The sequence below is a fragment of the Trachemys scripta genome, chromosome 9 (genome assembly GCF_013100865.1).
Source record: "Trachemys scripta elegans isolate TJP31775 chromosome 9, CAS_Tse_1.0, whole genome shotgun sequence".
Taxonomy (NCBI): domain Eukaryota; kingdom Metazoa; phylum Chordata; order Testudines; family Emydidae; genus Trachemys; species Trachemys scripta.
Window position 1 is genome coordinate 48194185 of NC_048306.1, and position 17004 is coordinate 48211188.

The 17004-nt window shown below is 46.0% G+C and overlaps 1 protein-coding gene across 8 annotated transcripts in view; it reads left to right on the forward strand.

The window, feature by feature from the left end:
• Positions 1-2121: 2121 nt before the first annotated feature.
• The window catches only part of FARP2 (FERM, ARH/RhoGEF and pleckstrin domain protein 2), a 216130-nt gene continuing 201247 nt past the window's right edge, over positions 2122-17004 (forward strand). For 4 of the 8 annotated variants that reach the window (XR_004647251.1, XR_004647253.1, XM_034782664.1 and 1 more), the window contains exons 1-2: positions 2124-2285; positions 6165-6417. Coding sequence is in view for 5 of the 8 variants with exons in the window: in XM_034782664.1 (XP_034638555.1) it covers positions 6214-6417 (204 nt within the window). In the remaining 3 variants the exon portion in view is untranslated. Of the gene's footprint in view, positions 2286-2645; positions 2859-6164; positions 6418-17004 lie in introns of those variants that run through there. The other 4 variants (XM_034782668.1, XR_004647252.1, XM_034782665.1 and 1 more) reach the window with 4 other exon arrangements.

The following is a 17004-nucleotide window of genomic DNA, read 5'->3' on the forward strand; positions in this document are numbered from 1 at the left end:
CACTACAAGTTAAACTGCCACTGTCTAAGCTGCTCCTGGTGGCCGCATCCCATGAGCAGGAATATACAGAGGCCACTTGAAGGTGATTTCTCAGTTCAATTCGAGTTGTGTATGGACACATTAATTATGTGTATCTCTTGTTTTGTGCTAGATTTTCTGGGAGATGGCAGTGGTGCATGGATTTCTGCTTAGGAACTGTCAAATACAATTTGTGGTTTTCCTTTTATTAGACCAATGATGGGGAGATCATTGAAGATTCTCCAGGCCAAAGGAGCCGTAATATCTATTTTGTTTGGTACATGGTTTACATTAAACAAATCTTACATTGTATGTGTGGGTTTTCTATTTCTATAACTGGGAACTACAGCGGCTCTCCGGGAGACAATGCAAGGTTATTCTCAGCATTTCCTTTGTCTTTAACCCCCATTTGTTTCTCTTATTCCTATTACCTTTACTTCCTGGTTAAAGGTAGAACCTGATTAGATCACCCTATCATATAGAAAAATGCTATTAGGCGAAGGGTGGGTGAAGTTTTTGTTGCTGGCCACTGTCTGAAGGAATAAAGCCCTGACCCCTCATGGGGCACCAAGTGGGTGGAGTTTGAAATCAACAAGGCTCCATCACAGCACCAAGGTCCCAAATTGTAGTATTCACCTTTTGAAACAAGCATATTAGTGTGCATGAAAAAGCTGAATAACACACACAACTTTTAATGTTATGTTTTGTTTGAAGCAAAACACGTATTTCAGGATTTTTGTTTACTGGCTGAATCTAGTATCTATTGGATATTTGAATAACCACCCCACAGACCATGGTATATCTTTGCAAATAGGATTGTCAGTTTCTTGGATTCCTCAACTCCTGTGGGTTTCCTCTTCATCTACATTGCATTTGAACTATTTTTTCCCCTAACAGGCTTCACCCTTCCCAGCAAGCCAACTGCCTTTTAATATTGGCAGGAAAGGCTAAACATTTTTAAAAGCAGCTTTAAGCCCTCACCCTGGAAAAGTACATACTGCTTATGCATATTTGAAAGTGATAGGGAAATGCATTAAATGGAGCCACCTAGCAGAAAAAATAGTCCTCAATACTGGAATAGGTGTTCTAGATACTCTTTCATTATCAGGAATATCTTTCTTGCTTATGTATCAATGAGTATGCCATACCTCCATCCTTTTGAGTGGCATTAGATTGGTTCTTAGGGTGTGAGATCTGTAAGGCCCTGAACCTGCTGTCTTATTCACGGGGACAGACTCCAGTATCCACATAAAGCCCTATTAACTTAAATCCTACTCTGTGTGCATGGAAGGGTCTGTGCATGTGGATCAGATTGTAGGTTTGTGGTTAAGACATATTTGTAATTTGACAAAGACACAAACATGTCAATGGGTGTTGCATAAACGTGTCTATTTAAAGCGGACTGTGAAATCTTAAGAGCTTCAGTGGTATAACTAACATTGCACTTAAGAAAGTGGGATTGAATAGATAGAGCAGGCTTATAGAAGCCAAACATACATCTTGGATTCACACGCTTAACTTTTGTTTTAACTTTAACAAATTCTGTGTTTATTTCTAGAGGGAGAGGGAACCAGGGCAACCAGAAGAAAGGCAGACTGTGGTAGGTAGCTAAGAGTGGCTACATCTTCTAAAGGGGCACTGAGGTTTAAACATCACTGCTTTGCCTGCTGTTGCTGGGTTGTAAGGCCCAGCTCTATGGCACTGCAGCAAGGCCGTGGCCACACAGTCCCTTTTCTGTAGCCTGCATGGGGCCAGCACCACACAAACTAGGAGTGAAATGGGCCAGCTAGTGGGTGTGGTACCTAGCCTGGCATTAATCTCATTGCTCGCTCAGCTGGCCCACTAACTGTCCCCACACAGCTGGGCTCTAACTATTGCCCCAGCACAGAAGGAGGGTGGTAGCCAGCAGCCAGCCAGGGCCTGGACTAAAACCTGCACCTCCTGCTGCCCCCGGCCTGTGCTCTGGCCACGGGGTCTCGCCAGGAGCCCCTGGCTGTACGCTGTGCTCGGCTCAGCTCCGCCTACGTGGGCTTGTGAAGGGCCAATTGGCAAGTTCCGGCCTCCCAACTTGTGGGAAGCGCGGGTGTGGCTCCGCCCCGTCCCACCAGATCTCGGGGTCGGTGCTGGCCAATTAGGGCTGGGTCCGCTGGGATTGCGGCTGGGTTTGTGATGGCCGCCTGAGGAGCGAGTGCAAGGGCCGGGATCCAGGGCGGGCACGCGAGCCGGCGTGGACGGTTGGAAACGGCGGCGTGTGAGGCAGGCGCGCGGTAGGTTGCGGGGGGCTGTGCAGACAGTGGGGGTTGGGATCCGGGAGCGCTGGGACGCGGCGGGGCGGGGAAGCCACCGCTCGCCCGGGGTGATTGAGCTCAGAGACCTGGTGGGGCTCTGGCCCTGAGCAGGGGACACGCGGGTCTGTGCCCAACAGCCGGGCTGCTCCTCCCTCTCTTCGGCCCTTCCGGGGGTGGGGTGAGCTGAGCTGGTTTCTCTTGCTCCCGCAGCCGAGGGGGGATGTGGGGCTCATAGGGCCATGGGGGCCGAGAGCGAGCCTCTGTCCCGGCCCCTCCCGTGTGTGTGTGTGTGTGTGTGTGTGTGTGTGTGTGGAGGGGGGGCGAGCTCTGTCCCGGAGCCTGAGGGGTGGTCCCTACGAGTCGAGTAGCGCTTGGATACTCTGCCCGCCGTGACAGCTCCTGCGCTCCCCGGGGGCCGCATGGGAACCGGCCCTGCAGCTGCTTTCCTTGCCCGCGGTGCCCCTTTCTTTTCCCCCATGGGACAGGTAGAGCCAGCAAGCCGAGGGTGTGCCGGAACAGATGGTGCCCACTGCCTTCTGTGCGTGGAGAAAGGTGCTCCTCTTATCTGTCCTGTAGTTACGGCCCACAAGCTGGGTGGGGGTGGGGGAGAGCCAGGGTCATGTTCATAAACAAGCTCTCCGTACCCGTGACAGTGGCAGCATCTCAGTTTTTCCTTGACTGGCTGCTGAAAGTTAGGGTATGCCATGATCTTCCCTGGTCATGGGTGGGCAGCTAACACTAGCTGGTGCCAGCTCCTTTGGGATATTTCCTGTGGAAATGTTCACTTGCTCTCTGACTAGTTTTTGAAACTTTAAAACACACACACAGACACACACACTGCCAAAAAACAACAATCCCACACACAACAAAAAAGTTGAGTGCATTTCATTGTTATAGAAGCTTCTTTTATTACACTCTAAATTAGGGATGTAAAATATTAAATGGTTAACCGGTAAGGATTAGTCTTTCTGTTAACTGGCCCTAACCATTAACCCCCCGGCTGGTCACCCCCGGCGTGGCCCCAGCCCCTCTCCCTTTAATCTGTTAACTGGTTAAACAATATAATTTTAATCGTTTAAATGGTTAGTTAACATTTTAAAGGATATTTACATCCCTACTCTAAACACTTCTAACTGGCTTTTAGGGTTAAGCTCTCAGCCAGTTACAAGTAGTGGTAGCCCTTGTGTACAAAACATCAGTCCTTTTTTTAATATAAATCATTACATTGGCACCTCTATATGCTCATTACTGTAATTCTGGTTCAGTATCTTGTTTCTTAAGTTTAATATACATGGTCTGTTTAGAAAAAAGTTTGCAATGTGTTCTGTAATCCTTGTGCATGAGGGGCATTATATATATGTAATTGCTTTGCCTACTGCTGAACTTCTGGAGGCTTCGATGGAGAGAGGGGTCACAGTTGTTTAAAGTGCGCAATTATGACATTATTCTGCACTGTAAGACAGAAAATGAAGAAATATTGATAGTCTGTTTGAAAGAGCAAGATGTATATGTGCTAGAGAATCAAGTTGTCACTTATAGTAGCTTATTTTCTTGCCAAACAATATTTTAAAATAAATTTGCAATATGGAACATTCTTCAAAAAGTTCCTGCCCATGTGTATCAAAATCATAGTGATGTTTTCATACTGACTTTGTGGGAAAAGTTCTGTGTGTTCCAAATGAACCAGCTGGGAGATGCAAAGCACTTTGTAACATGTTTTTCAGGAATTGTGCTTGAAAATTCACCACAGGTTCCTTTAACCCACTGCAAAAAGGGTGGTTTTTTGTTTTTTTGTTGTTTTTTTGCTTGTACATTTAAACTATTTTGCAGTTGTGATGTTTTTATAATAGCTTTAAATTTCTTAGCTAGAAAAAATGTTATGGTTTAATAATTTAGTGGCTCAAAATTGGAAATTACGTTCTGAATTAAATATAAAAATTAAAGGCAGATTGCAAGTTTTTTCTTATTTTAAAACTGCTTCAGATTTTTAATACTTTTTTTTTTAAACCAAGGAACGTTTTATTTTGAGTCCAGCAACTAAAAAAAAAAAAAAAATCAGAAGTACTTCTCACTATGTATAGCTGGAAATCACATATAGTGTGAAAATAAATACAAAATGGTGTGTGTGTGTGTGTGTATGTATGTGTGTATATATAAAAATGTAAAAATCATAATATACACCTCTACCTCGATATAATGCTCTCCTTGGAAGCCAAAAAATCTTACCACGTTATAGGTAAAACCGCATTATATCGCGCTTACTTTGATCCACTGGAGTGCACAGCCCTGCCCCCCCGGAGCACTGCTTTACCGTGTTATATCCGAATTCATGTTATATCGGGTCACGTTATATCGGGGTAGAGGTGTATACACACACACAAAGTAAACTGTGGGGAAACATATTTTTCTCTAATTTTAGGTAACTAGTAGGCAAATAATTTCAGCTTTCAGAGTATGTGGACAAGTAGATTTTTTTTTTTTTTTTCAAACTCTGTCTATAGTGAAGAGTGCATTAGAAATAAATGGATATAATTTTTTTAAAGAAAAAGCATGTTTATTACAAAACAAATAAATGAAAAATTAAGCCCGACATTCAATTTATGTTCTCTTATGTGGTAGCTGAATGGAGAGCACTAACAGTACGGTTTCTGTGTAGTTGAGGTTGTGCAGTTTCTATGTGAAATTGAGAAAATCAGCGCTGCAAGTGTAGCATTCTTCACAGTGGCTTGTAAGATGACATGTTATATGGGGAATCCTGCAGTACCCATTTATGATGCTGCCATTTAAAGGCACAGGCTGGATCCATTAAGCTTTTCTTTGTGCTGCTCTGGTGGTGTAATGCAAACTTAAAGTTGGCACAAGTGGCCTGCTGAGGAATCCCTTTGTGTAGAGGAGTCCTGCCGTGATGTAGAGCTGGTGTAGCAGATAGCCAGATATCCCCACATTCATTGGAACCTCTAGTGCAGGGGATGTGGCTGAGGAAAAGGGAGCATGGCTAGTCCTTTGTGCTTAAACAATTCCTAGTTGCTAAAACTGTCCCTTGGGCCCATTGTAGATGGTGCAATTTAGAACAGACACAAAATTACTGTCTAAGTTACTTCTTTGTGACAGGACTGTCAATCCACAGATCTCCAAAAGTGATGCTAAGTCACCTTTTCCATGTCCCTTTCCCCAAACTGCAGTGGGCACAAAGTGGCTGGTCCCGATGATCTGGACCAGAGTGCAAACAACAAACTTGAAGTTTTTTTTCTTCTTTGATTCATGTCATCGTTTGAAGTGTAGTTTTTCTTCTTCTTTCCATATTTTCAAGCAAAATGTTAGTGATGAGCACTTTGTATTGGGTGTACTAATTGAACGGCAACATTTTCAAACGTAACTGATATTTTTGCATACTTGACTTAATCTGGTTGGCATGCTGACTCCCTAATAATTTGGAACTATTATCTGTTTCAGAATCCTACATCATGAGGCTTCCTAGCTGCCAACACTGGTTGGAATAATTTAGACTCGGTGCTAATCATTCCCTGTTCAAGTTTCTTCTCACTACTTGCTCCCATGTTCTCTGCCCATACTTTCCTGTTTCCTGTCCATATTTCTGATTGACTGTTTTTAGTTTGTTACTGCTTGTTTTTTGTCTCTGTTTTTGTTTTTTTTTAATTCCCCGGTAGTTGGCTTTTTCAAACTCATTTTGATCAATTTTTATTTTTTTAAATATTGAAATTTGATTATTTTGGTAGTTGAACAAATAAGTACCTAGGACTCCATGTATAATTTTTCAATGTAGAATTATGCTTTCTGTTTGTAGAATCTTCATTTTGAAATGTCATTTAATGAAAAATATCTATTTTTTTTTCTTAGGCATTATTCTCTATATTGCCCTTTAGATATTTGACATTGTTGCTGAATAATGGGGGAGATAGAAGGAACGTACAGAATACTGCAGACTCCTGGTTCTCGTTTGGGAGTCCAGAAGAATACCGGAGTGAGTACGCTGGAGCCAGAGCAGAATCTTTCTACAGCAATGGCAATGACACCTGCCAAAATGCATGAGAGGGATCTACTGATTAAAATAAAACTGTTGGACAACACTGTGGAAGTACTTGCTGTTGAGGTAAGAAAGAGGTTCAGTCTGGTTTCAGGTAATGTAGAATTTACTGTATATACTGGTGCATAAACTGACAAAATTTCAAGGGAATTTCTGGAATGGACGTTCATATAAGACTCAAAACAAGGGAAGAGAGAAGCCTCTGGTCCTCCTTCAGATTATAGAGCAGGTTCGCAAACAGCTCACTCGTATAGACCTCATTTGCTCATCTAAGACCTGCAAGTGTGGATCTTGTAAGGAGCATAGATGTTGGTATCAGAATTATGTATTTAAAATAACTTCTGTTTCACTGAACAAATATCACAAAGATAACTTATGAGAGTTGGTTAATACACAGGAATATACAGTAATTAAGAATGTTAATGTATTTTGCATTGCTAGAGCTTCAGGTATCCAGATGTGACCACTTTATTTTATACTTTCATGTCTCTCTTGGAGATCTTGCAAAATTATTTTTCATTTCCTGATTAAAGACATAGTTCTCTCTTGATTTGGAGGTGGGGAAATCTTAAAATCTGTTTTCTTAAGTCCAACTTTTTGCACCTTCTTAAAATGAATTTGTGACATCAAACCACACAGCTTGGCAATTTTGAGTGTCCTTTCCACAGTGATCTGACAGTGCTCCCTGAAAGGTTAGCCTTGGCATCTAGGTCTTTATTGCTGGGTCAGAATTATGGTTGCTGAGTAGTTGAGGCAACCTTTAAAAATTAAAAATTGTGGGGTTGCTGTAGAAACAACTGAATATAATCTGTTTCTTCTCTTTACTTCTCCTTTTCTCCTCCCCCACCCACCCAAAAAGTAAACTGAAAATATTTCACAGATAATAGGGTTAGAAAACGCCTTTCTATTTCAGTTAAGATACACTCAACTTTCAGGTTATTCTACATTAGTAAAATCCTGACTCTTTTAGAGCAAATGCACAAAGCTTTAAATTGCTGTGCAGACTTCAGCCGGTTTTACTAAAAAAAAAAAGCAAGAAGAGTGACCTCACTTAGAAATGTAGAAATTGGTAGTTTTTCTTTGCGTGATTGTCTGGATATTTTTACTCTTGGTGTACGTGTGCCTCGTGTGCAAGATCTGCTTCTTTTGGCCAATGGTGTTTGTAAGGGCATTGGTGCAGCCCGAGGTGTTCTTGCCCTCCCACCCCAGGCATACAGAGCAGAGTGGACCAAATCATCCCTCATTTTCTTCTTCCTGCCTGTGGCAGCAAGACAGAACTCTTGCAGTGTCTGCCTGCTTTGCTGCACCAGGGGTCAGCACCATGTCCGTGGTATTTTTTAAAAAAATTGAATGACATAAACGCGCTCCCCCCGTCTGTCACTAAGTGTAGTAATTTTGTCAAGTGTCCATCGTGCAACATGGTGGTGCTGACCCCTGTGCTGCACCCTGAGCTAGGTGGTAGGTAAGGGTTAGGTGTGGGGTAGGTGGGTAGTTTGTCTTGTTGCTTATTGGCAACATGCAGCAATTTTTTAAAACTTTAATAAGGTTCTAGGTTTAAGGTTAGAATCTTTCTGCTTGCCTGAGGTTTCAGAGCCATTTAATGACAGGTACTCTTGGTGCCTATGTTGTTTAGCAGAGGAACATATTCCTGAGCAATGTACCATATGTCGATCCTTCTCTAAGCAGACTGAAAAAGCTAGAGAAGCCGGCCTAAAATGTTTCTTCTGGAGTGGCTATGCAAGCCTCCTTGGACATAGAAAGGAAGGACACAGCTAGAACTCAGTTTTGTGGTCAGTCCCTTTCTATGAGCACCCTGGGTAGGTGTCATTTCATCCTAAGCTCCTGGGCTGTGTTGACCAAGAGGCCTCCGTTATCTGCCTCCATTCAGGCTTCTAGAACTTCTTATGGGTAGGAAGGAGCACTGCTCCAGAGTTGTAGATCACCCTCTCCAGTGCCTACTTAGACTTATTTTCTCAACCCAGAGAAGAAAGGGGTTGGTGTCCTATTCTGGAGGTCCTCACATCCGAGCTGTGTTTAGCATCCCAGCAAACTCTGTGCTTCTGTCCGCATTTGGCACCATCTTTCAATGGTTTGTGTACTGCGCGCCCTACCTCTTTCAGGCTGCAGAATGGATCCCGAACTGCTGACCAGTATGCTGCTTGCTCTGCCCAACATGTCACAAGTGGCAGTGGAGTTATTCCTTAAACTAAAAAGTCAAGAGGAGTGCGACGTTGATCTCGCCACACGTAGTAGCTATGACATGAGATTGCTTGTGGCTTTCACAGAGGTGCTGACCACAGTGGAACTCTGCTTTTGGGCTCGGGAAACAAGCACTGAGTGATGAGGTCACATTGTAATGCACATCTGGGATGACGAGCAGTGGCTGCAGAACTTTCGCATGAGGAAAGCCACATTAATGGGACTGTGTGATGAGCTCGCCCCAGCCGTGCGGCGCAAGGACACGAGAATGAGAGCTCCCCTGTCATTGGAGAAGTGCGTGGCGATTGCACTGTGGAAGTTGGCTACTCCAGACTGCTACCAATCAGTTGCTAACCAGTTCAGAGTGGAAAAGTCGACCGTTGGACTCGTGTTGATGGAAGTGTGCAGGGCCATTAATCGCATCCTGCTGCGAAAGACCGTGACTCTGGACATCCTGCATGATATTGTGGATGGCTTTGCACAAATGAGCTTCCCTAACTGCTGAGGGGCGATAGATGGCACGTGCATTCCAATTCTGGCACCAGACCACCTAGCCACTGAGTATGTTAATTGGAAGGGGTATTTCTCAATGGTTCTCCAGGCGCTTGTGGATCACTGTGGACGTTTCATGGACATTAACTCAGGTTGATCTGAAAGATGCGCGCGTCGTGCATCTTTCCAGAACACTGGCCTGTTCAGGAAGCTGCAAGCAGGGACTTTCTTCCTGGACCAGAAGATCACTGTAGGGGAAGTTGAAATGCCCATTGTGATCCTTGGAGACCCCACCTACCCCTTAATGCTGTGGCTTATGAAGCTGTGCATGGGGCAACTTGACAGCAGCAAGGAGCGGTTTAACAACAGGCTGAAAATAACTGAGTGTGAATTTGGCCGTGTAAAAGCCTCCTGGCGATACCTGTATGGGAAACTGGACATGGCCAATGACAATATTCCTGTGCTTATAGCTGTGTGCTGTACGCTCCATTATATTTGTGAAGAGAAGAGTGAAAGCTTCACTCAGGGCTGGACCGCAGAGGATTAGCGCCTGGAGGTTGAGTTTGAACAGCCAGAGACTAGGCCTATTAGCGAGGCACAGCGTGGTGCCATAAGGATCAAGGATGCCTTGAGGCAGCAATTTGAAGCTGAAAGCCAGTAATATTTGTTGCTATGCTCGGGATTGCAGTGCTTGTAATGCTAGGAGGTGATTGGTGCACATGATGCAAGAAGGGGCCTTAACATAATTGTATGTTGCTTTGCAGTGCTCTTTTTGCTTTCACTTAATAGAATAAAGATTGCTTTCAAACAAACACAATTCTTTTATTAAAAGACAACAACTGGAGGAGAGAGAGAGTCAAATGAAAAAAATCATCAGCAGGGATGGTGGAAGGGAAGGTATCAGGAGGAGGAGGGGTACCGGAATGGCTACAGATTTGTGTATGTCCAGGGATCATACCCAGCCTTCTCCTTTGGAGTACAATGCAGCAGGTGCTGTACTTCAGCAGGGCCAAACTGTAGAGGGATGGGTGTTGAGTGTAGTGGTAGTTCATACTGCTGGACTGTGAGGAGAGAGGAGTGGAATGTTGCGGGTAGAGAGTGGAGCCAGGAGGTTGATAAGTGTGTTGGCGGGGTGTGTGTGTGTGTGTGTGTGTGTGTGTGTGTGTGAGGGCGCATAGGAAAGAGTTTTGTGACAGAGGCTGCAGGGGAGGGAGGGAGGGCGCAGAGCTGATCTATTTGAAGAGCTAGTATCGCCTGGAATGTGTCCACTTGGCGCTCCATAACGTTTAAGAGCCGCTCCATGGGTTCTTTCTGGTGTGCCGTGTTCTCCTTTTGGTCCCTCTTCTTGCTGTCCCCCTACTCCTTCAATTCTCAGCGGTGGAGTGCATCATAACCTCATGGAGAAAGTCCTCCTTAGTTTTTCGTAGCTGCTTTCTAATTCTGCGCAGCTGTTCTGCTGCCGATAAGGGAGGGTGGCCTCCCAAGGTCATCTCTGTGAAGTTTAAATGCAACATTTTACAGAAGCGGTATTGTTTGCAACACAGACAACACTGATTCAGTGCTTTAAAACACAGCCAGTACTCTCACACCTGTCACTAACTGGCTGACCCCAGACAAGCACACATGAGCCACAAGACCCCCAAAATGGTGAGTAGCCGCAAGGGCAGGATGAATCACTCTTCCTGGACCCTGCTGTACAGTGGGCATGTGGCTCTTGGGGAGAGCCAGCACAGTATGGGGGGCTTGATAATCATTCCTGTCCCCACACTTTCCACAAGATGTGATCATTATGGAAGATATCTCGCTGCTGGGGGTGAGCAGGGAATCCAGAGAGGGTCTTCTCTAAGCCTGTGGCTTCCATTCTGGCCCCTTTGGGGGTCGCCTGTGCGCAGCAATGGTCTCTCTTCCCTCCCTCCCCACCCCCCGTGATGGCACAGTGGTGTGTGAAAGTTACTGTTAATGGGGCAAGAAATAAAGCAGCTCTGCCAAGGAATCTGCCGCAGTGGATTGCCCAGTATATCCACGAGAGTTTCCTGGAGATTTCTGAGGGAGATTCCCATGAAGTGAGTGAGTCTGTCAACAGCCTGTTCTGCTGCTCAGAATAGGCATGCAGTGGGAGACAAGCCTGATTTCTGCAACCCTCCTGCTCCCAACAGATCGCTTCAGCAATTCCCAAAATCAGATCCACTTACCAGGGGACTCCTGTTCGTCCAAGATTTCCTCCTCCTGGCTTGTTCCGCTCTCAACTGGCATGTGAGCCAACGAAGTATCCACAGGGGCCTTCGCAGTGGAGGTGGGGTCGCCGCCGAGTATTACATCCAGCTCTTTGTAGAACCGGCAGCTCATGGGCGCAGCATCGGAGCAGCCGTTTGCTGCCTGCCCCTTGTGGTCGGCGTTCCACAGCTCCTTCACTTTTACCCAACACTTCAGTGTGTCCCGGACCCTTTCTATCATGCATCATGAAATCTGTCCATAGATATCATAATTCCTATGGCTGGAGCGCAGCTGGGACTGCACAGCTTCCTCTCCCCAAATGCTGATGAGGTCCAGCAGCTCTGCATTGCTCCAAGCGGGGGATTGCCTGGTGTGTGGAGCAGGCATGGCCACCTGGAAAGATGCACTGAGACCACTGCATGCATCACTGAGCAAACAGGAAAGGGACTTTAAAATTTGCAAAGGAATGTATGGGGTGGGGATGATGGTTGGTCACCTGAGAACAGGGCAGTAAAGTACAAACCGATGACCAGAGAGGTGAGAACAGGTGTTGTGGGACACCTCCCGGAGTCCAATTGCAGCGCTGTAGTTGCCACGGTGTCTACAGTGCTGTAGCCCCGATGCAGAAAGCTCTACTCCTCTTGTCAGGGTTGTGTGGTGTTTTTTTTTGTTTTTGTTTTTATTATTTAAAGAGCGCTACAACTGCGCCGTTTCTGCATACTAAGTGGCTTGGCAGTGTGTACATCTCGGGAGTTACAATGCAGAAAGTTGCTTTACTGCGCAGAAACTTGCCAATGTAGACTGGGCCTACCCCATTATCCTCCTCAAAACTCTTCTCTGCTGTGATGCCTACCAAAAACATGACAATTTTTAGGCTGCTAGTGTGTTGAGACTATCATGCTTATTAATATTTTCTCACCATCTGTCTGTATCCATCTGTTATCTCTTGTCTTACACTTAGATTGTAAGCTCCTTGGGGTGGGCACTGTCTTTTTGTTCAGTGTTTGTACAGCACCTAGCACAATGGAATCCTGGTCTGTGAGTGGGGCATCTAGGCAGTACGGTAATAAAAATGATAAATAAAAGTAGAGTAGAATGTATGAATAGTGTCACAGCATAGCAGACATCTCATTGGACTGCTGTATTAGTTGAATACAAAGCCCCTCTTTCCTTCTTCTCTTTAAAAGTTAACTTGTCAGATGTCTGGAGAGGAGTAACAGCCACATACTGCTGATTGTGAAGAAGTATTTGGAATTCTCCAGCTTCTCGGGGTGGTGTAGGGCTATGAATAAGGAATGACATTAGCACAGCCAGCTAGAGAAGACAGGGGTCAGGGAATAACGACAAGCCGAGTGGCTGCTTTTGTAAAGCAGTCTTGAGAGCAGGGGAAGATCAGGCCTCTGAGCAGCTGTTCCAGGATCAGATGATAATAACATGTGACTCTTGCCCACTCGCTCTTTGTGCATGTGAGGAGTTTTCACAGAACTAAACAGGTGGAAATTACTAACTGTTCGTGTTTTTCACAAATGTAAAATAACACAAAATAAAGTGAAAGACGGCCATTAAAATGATGCCTCTGACTCCTGTACCATGGGCCTGGCTCTGGGCATTGTGATTTGATGTGCAAGCTTGCAGTGCTGTTCAGGTTTAGCCCTGTCATGATGATGCGTGGAGGGATGGCTGAACCAGATGTGAGTGAGTGGCTGGTACTGCAACCCTGCAGGCCAAGTTGCAATGCCTTGCAGACAGGAGCTGCTGCTGCAGGGTGAGTGTGGGGTGGGCTTGCTAAGCAGGGCCTCCCATCCTCTGGGGGCAGGACTTCCCTCCTGGAGAGGGATGGATACAACAACCCTCCCTCCCCCTCCAATAAAATAAAATAAGAATTTCATTGGGCTCTAAAAATTACTGAGTCTGGGACTGGAATGTTGAATTTGTAGCTAACTGCTTCAGGTAAAAAGGCTTTTGCATGACTTATGGCTTGTTGATTCAAAAACTTTTCATGCTACTTGAATTATCTAGGGCCATGAGCTCTGTTATGGAGGACTGAATAGGAACACTGCACATAAAGGACAAAAACTCATAATGAGTGGACATGCCCATGAGCTTGTCTTTAAACTCCCTAACAGTGGAGGGTGTGTGTGTGTCTACTGAGGGAGATGTGTGGGGAAGATGGTCTGCTCTGATGTATTCTTTCTAAGTGGGTGTTTGATTTCAATTACTGATAGACATGCAAACTTGTATATGCGAAAAGAGAGGTCTTAAGTGAACTAGTTATTTGTACTTCTGTCTGGACTTCACTTCTTACAGCTCTTTAAGGAGAGAAGGCGGAATAGAAGATTTGTGAGACCAATACAGCTGAGAACAAGGGTTGCTGATTTTCAGTCAGTCACTGGAAATTACATACACAGGAGCTTGTGAGCCTTTTGGAGCTTAAGACAGAAAGGAGGCCACAATTTCTAGGAATGGCTCATTCTGAGTTCTTAAGCATATTGTGACAAAGTTCTTCCTCTATCTTGGTGGGTCCTGCGCTTATTGGCAGATTTTCTTGCCTCAGAGATTCACCATGTGGGTTGGGGAACAGCCCAGAGACCTTCCCCTCTCGAAGAACCCACAGTCCAGGTCAATTGGGAGGTTTGGGGGGAACCCGGGCCCGCCCTCTACTCCGGGTTCCAGCCCAGGGCCCTATGGACTACAGCTGTCTATAGTGCCTCCTGTAACAGCTGCATGACAGCTACAATTCCCTAGGCTACTTCCCCATGGCCTCCTCCAAACACCTTCCTTATTCTCACCACAGGACCTTCCTCCTGGTGTCTGATAACGCTTGTGCTCCTCAGTCCTCCAGCAGCACACCCTCTCACTCTCAGCTCCTTGCACCTCTTGCTCCCAGCTCCTCACACTTGCACCACAAACTGAAGTGAGCTCCTTTTAAAACCCAGGTGCCCTGATTAGCCTGCCTTAATTGGTTCTAGCAGCTTCTTCTTAATTGGTTCCAGGAATCCTAATTAGCCTGCCTGCCTTAACTGTTTTTAGCAGGTTCCTGATTACTCTAGTGCAGCCCCTGCTCTGGTCACTCAGGGAACAGAAAACTACTCATCCAGTGACCAGTATATTTGCCTTCTATCAGACTCCTGTACCCACTGGTCTGGGTCTGTCACAATATCTTTATTATAGAGCGGAGCCTAGCTGTTCTGGCACTCTGCACAAGGCAGAGTTAAGGTTGTCTGTGTTTGACTTGGTGACTTAGGGCTGGTCTACACTACGATTTTAGGTCGAATTTAGCAGCGTTACCTCGATTTAAGCCTGGACCTGTCCACATGACGAAGCCTCTTTTTTTGCCTTAAAGGGCTCTTTAAATCTATTTCTTTACTCCACCTCCGACGAGGGGATTAGCGCTGAAATTGGCCTTGCTGGGTCGAATTTGGGGTACTGTGGACTCAATTCGAAGGTATTGGCCTCCGGGAGCTATCCCAGAGTCCTCCATTGTGACCGCTCTGGGACAGCGCTCTCAACTCGGATGCACTGGCCAAGTAGACAGGAAAAGGCCGCGAACTTTTGAATCTCATTTCCTGTTTGGCAAGCGTGGCAAGGTGCAGGTGAGTGCAGATCTCATCAGCAGAGGTGACTATGATGGAGTCCCAGGATCGCAAAAGAGCTCCAGCATGGACCGAATGGGAGGTACGGGATCTGCTCGCCGTATGGGGAGACGAATCCGTGCTAGCTGAAGTCTGTTCCAGTAAACAAAATGCCAAAACATTAGAAAGTCTCAAAGGGCATGAAGGACAGAGGCCATAACAGGGACGCACAGCAGTGCCGCATAAAAATTAAGGAGCTAAGACAAGCCTACCAAAAAAACAGAGAGGCAAACAGCCGCTCCGGATCAGAGCCCCAAACATGCCGCTTCTATGATGAGCTGCATGCCATGCTAGGGGGTGCAGCCACCAGTACCCCAACCCTGTGCTTTGACTCCGTCAATGGAGAATCACGCAACACGCAAGCGGTTTTTGGGGACGAGGAAGATAGCTCGCAGAAAGGAAGCGGAGAAACTGCTTTTCCCAACAGCCAAGATATGTTTTTCACCCTGGACCTGGAGCCAGTATCCCCTGAACCCACCCAAGGCATGCTCCCGGACCCTGAAGGCGGAGAAGGGACCTCTGGTGAGTGTACCTTTGTAAATATTACACATGGTTTAAAAGCAAGCATTGTTAATGATTAATTTGCCCTGGCATTCGCGGCCAGTACAGCTACTGGAAAAGTCTGTTAACATGTAGGGGGATGGAGTGGAAATCCTCCAGGGACATCTCCATAAAGTTCTTCTGGATGTACTCCCAAAGCTTTTGCAAAAGGTTTCTGGGTAGGGCAGCCTTATTCCGGCCGCCATGGTAGGACACTTTACCACTCCAAGCCAATAGCACATAGGCAGGAATCATTGCATAGCAAAACATGCCAGCATATGGTCCTGGAGTTTGCTGGCATTCAAACAACATCCCTTCCTTATCTCTCTGTGTTATCCTCAGGAGAGTGATATCATTCATCGTCACCTGGTTGAAATAGGGTGCTTTTATTAAGGGGACATTCAGAGGTGCCCGTTCCTGCTCGGCTGTTTGGCTGTGGCTGAACAGAAATGTTCCCCACTGTTAGCCACGTGGTGGGGGGAGGGGTGAAGCGGTCATCCCAGAGAATTGGGTGTGTGTAGGGGGGTTATTTGGGTTTGTGCTGCACGCTAACCCATAAACCACAGCCCCTCCTTTTACATTGCCAACCCATTTTAAATGGCCAACCCAACGGCCGCTTGGTCTGGGAAATGAGGGCGCTGCTATTTGAAACCATTCCCACATGTTATGAAGGTTAAAGAAGCCAAAAGACTGTGGCTTACCATGGCTGCCTGCAAGCTGAATTTTGTTGCCTGACACTGCGTTAGTGATCTGTCACACCAAACCGGCAGGCCCTCAATATAAGAGACAAAATGCAACCTTGTAACAAAAGCACGTGCTGTGTAATGTGAACAGCAAAGTTTAACGTGAAAGAATGTGCCCATTGTTCTCTAAAATGTCTTTTTAACTACCACTCTCCCTTTTCCCCCCACCAGCTGCAAATGTTTCTCCTTCGCAGAGGCTAGCGAAGATTAGAAGGCGAAAAAAAATGCACTCGGGATGAAATGTTCTCTGAGCTTCTGCTGTTCTCCCGCACTGACAGAGCACAGCAGAATGCGTGGAGGCAGACAGTGTCAGAGTGCAGGAGAACACAATATGAATGCGCGGAGAGGTGGCGGGCTGAAGATGATAAGTGGCGTCAGCTTGCTGACAGAAGGCAAGAGTCGATGCTCAGGCTGCTGGAAGATCAAACTCATATGCTCCAGCGTATGGTTGAGCTGTAGGAAAGGCAGCAGGAGCACAGACCACTGCTACAGCTCCTATGTAACCAACAGCCCTCCTCCCAAGTTCCACAGCCTCCTCACCCAGACGCCCAAGAACATGGTGTGGGCCTCTGGCCACCCAGCCACTCCACCTCAGAGGATTGCCCAAGCAACAGAAGGCTGGCCTTCAATAAGTGTTAAAGTTATAAAGTTTTAAAGTTTTTTAAATGCAGGGTGGCCTGGTCCTTCCCTCCTCCCCGACTCCTCCCGGGCTACCTTGGCAGTTATCCCCCTATTTGTGTGATGAATTAATAAAGAATGCATGAATATGAAGTAACAGTGACTTTATTGCCTCTGCAAGTGGTGATTGAAGGGTGGGGGCATGGAGGGTGGCT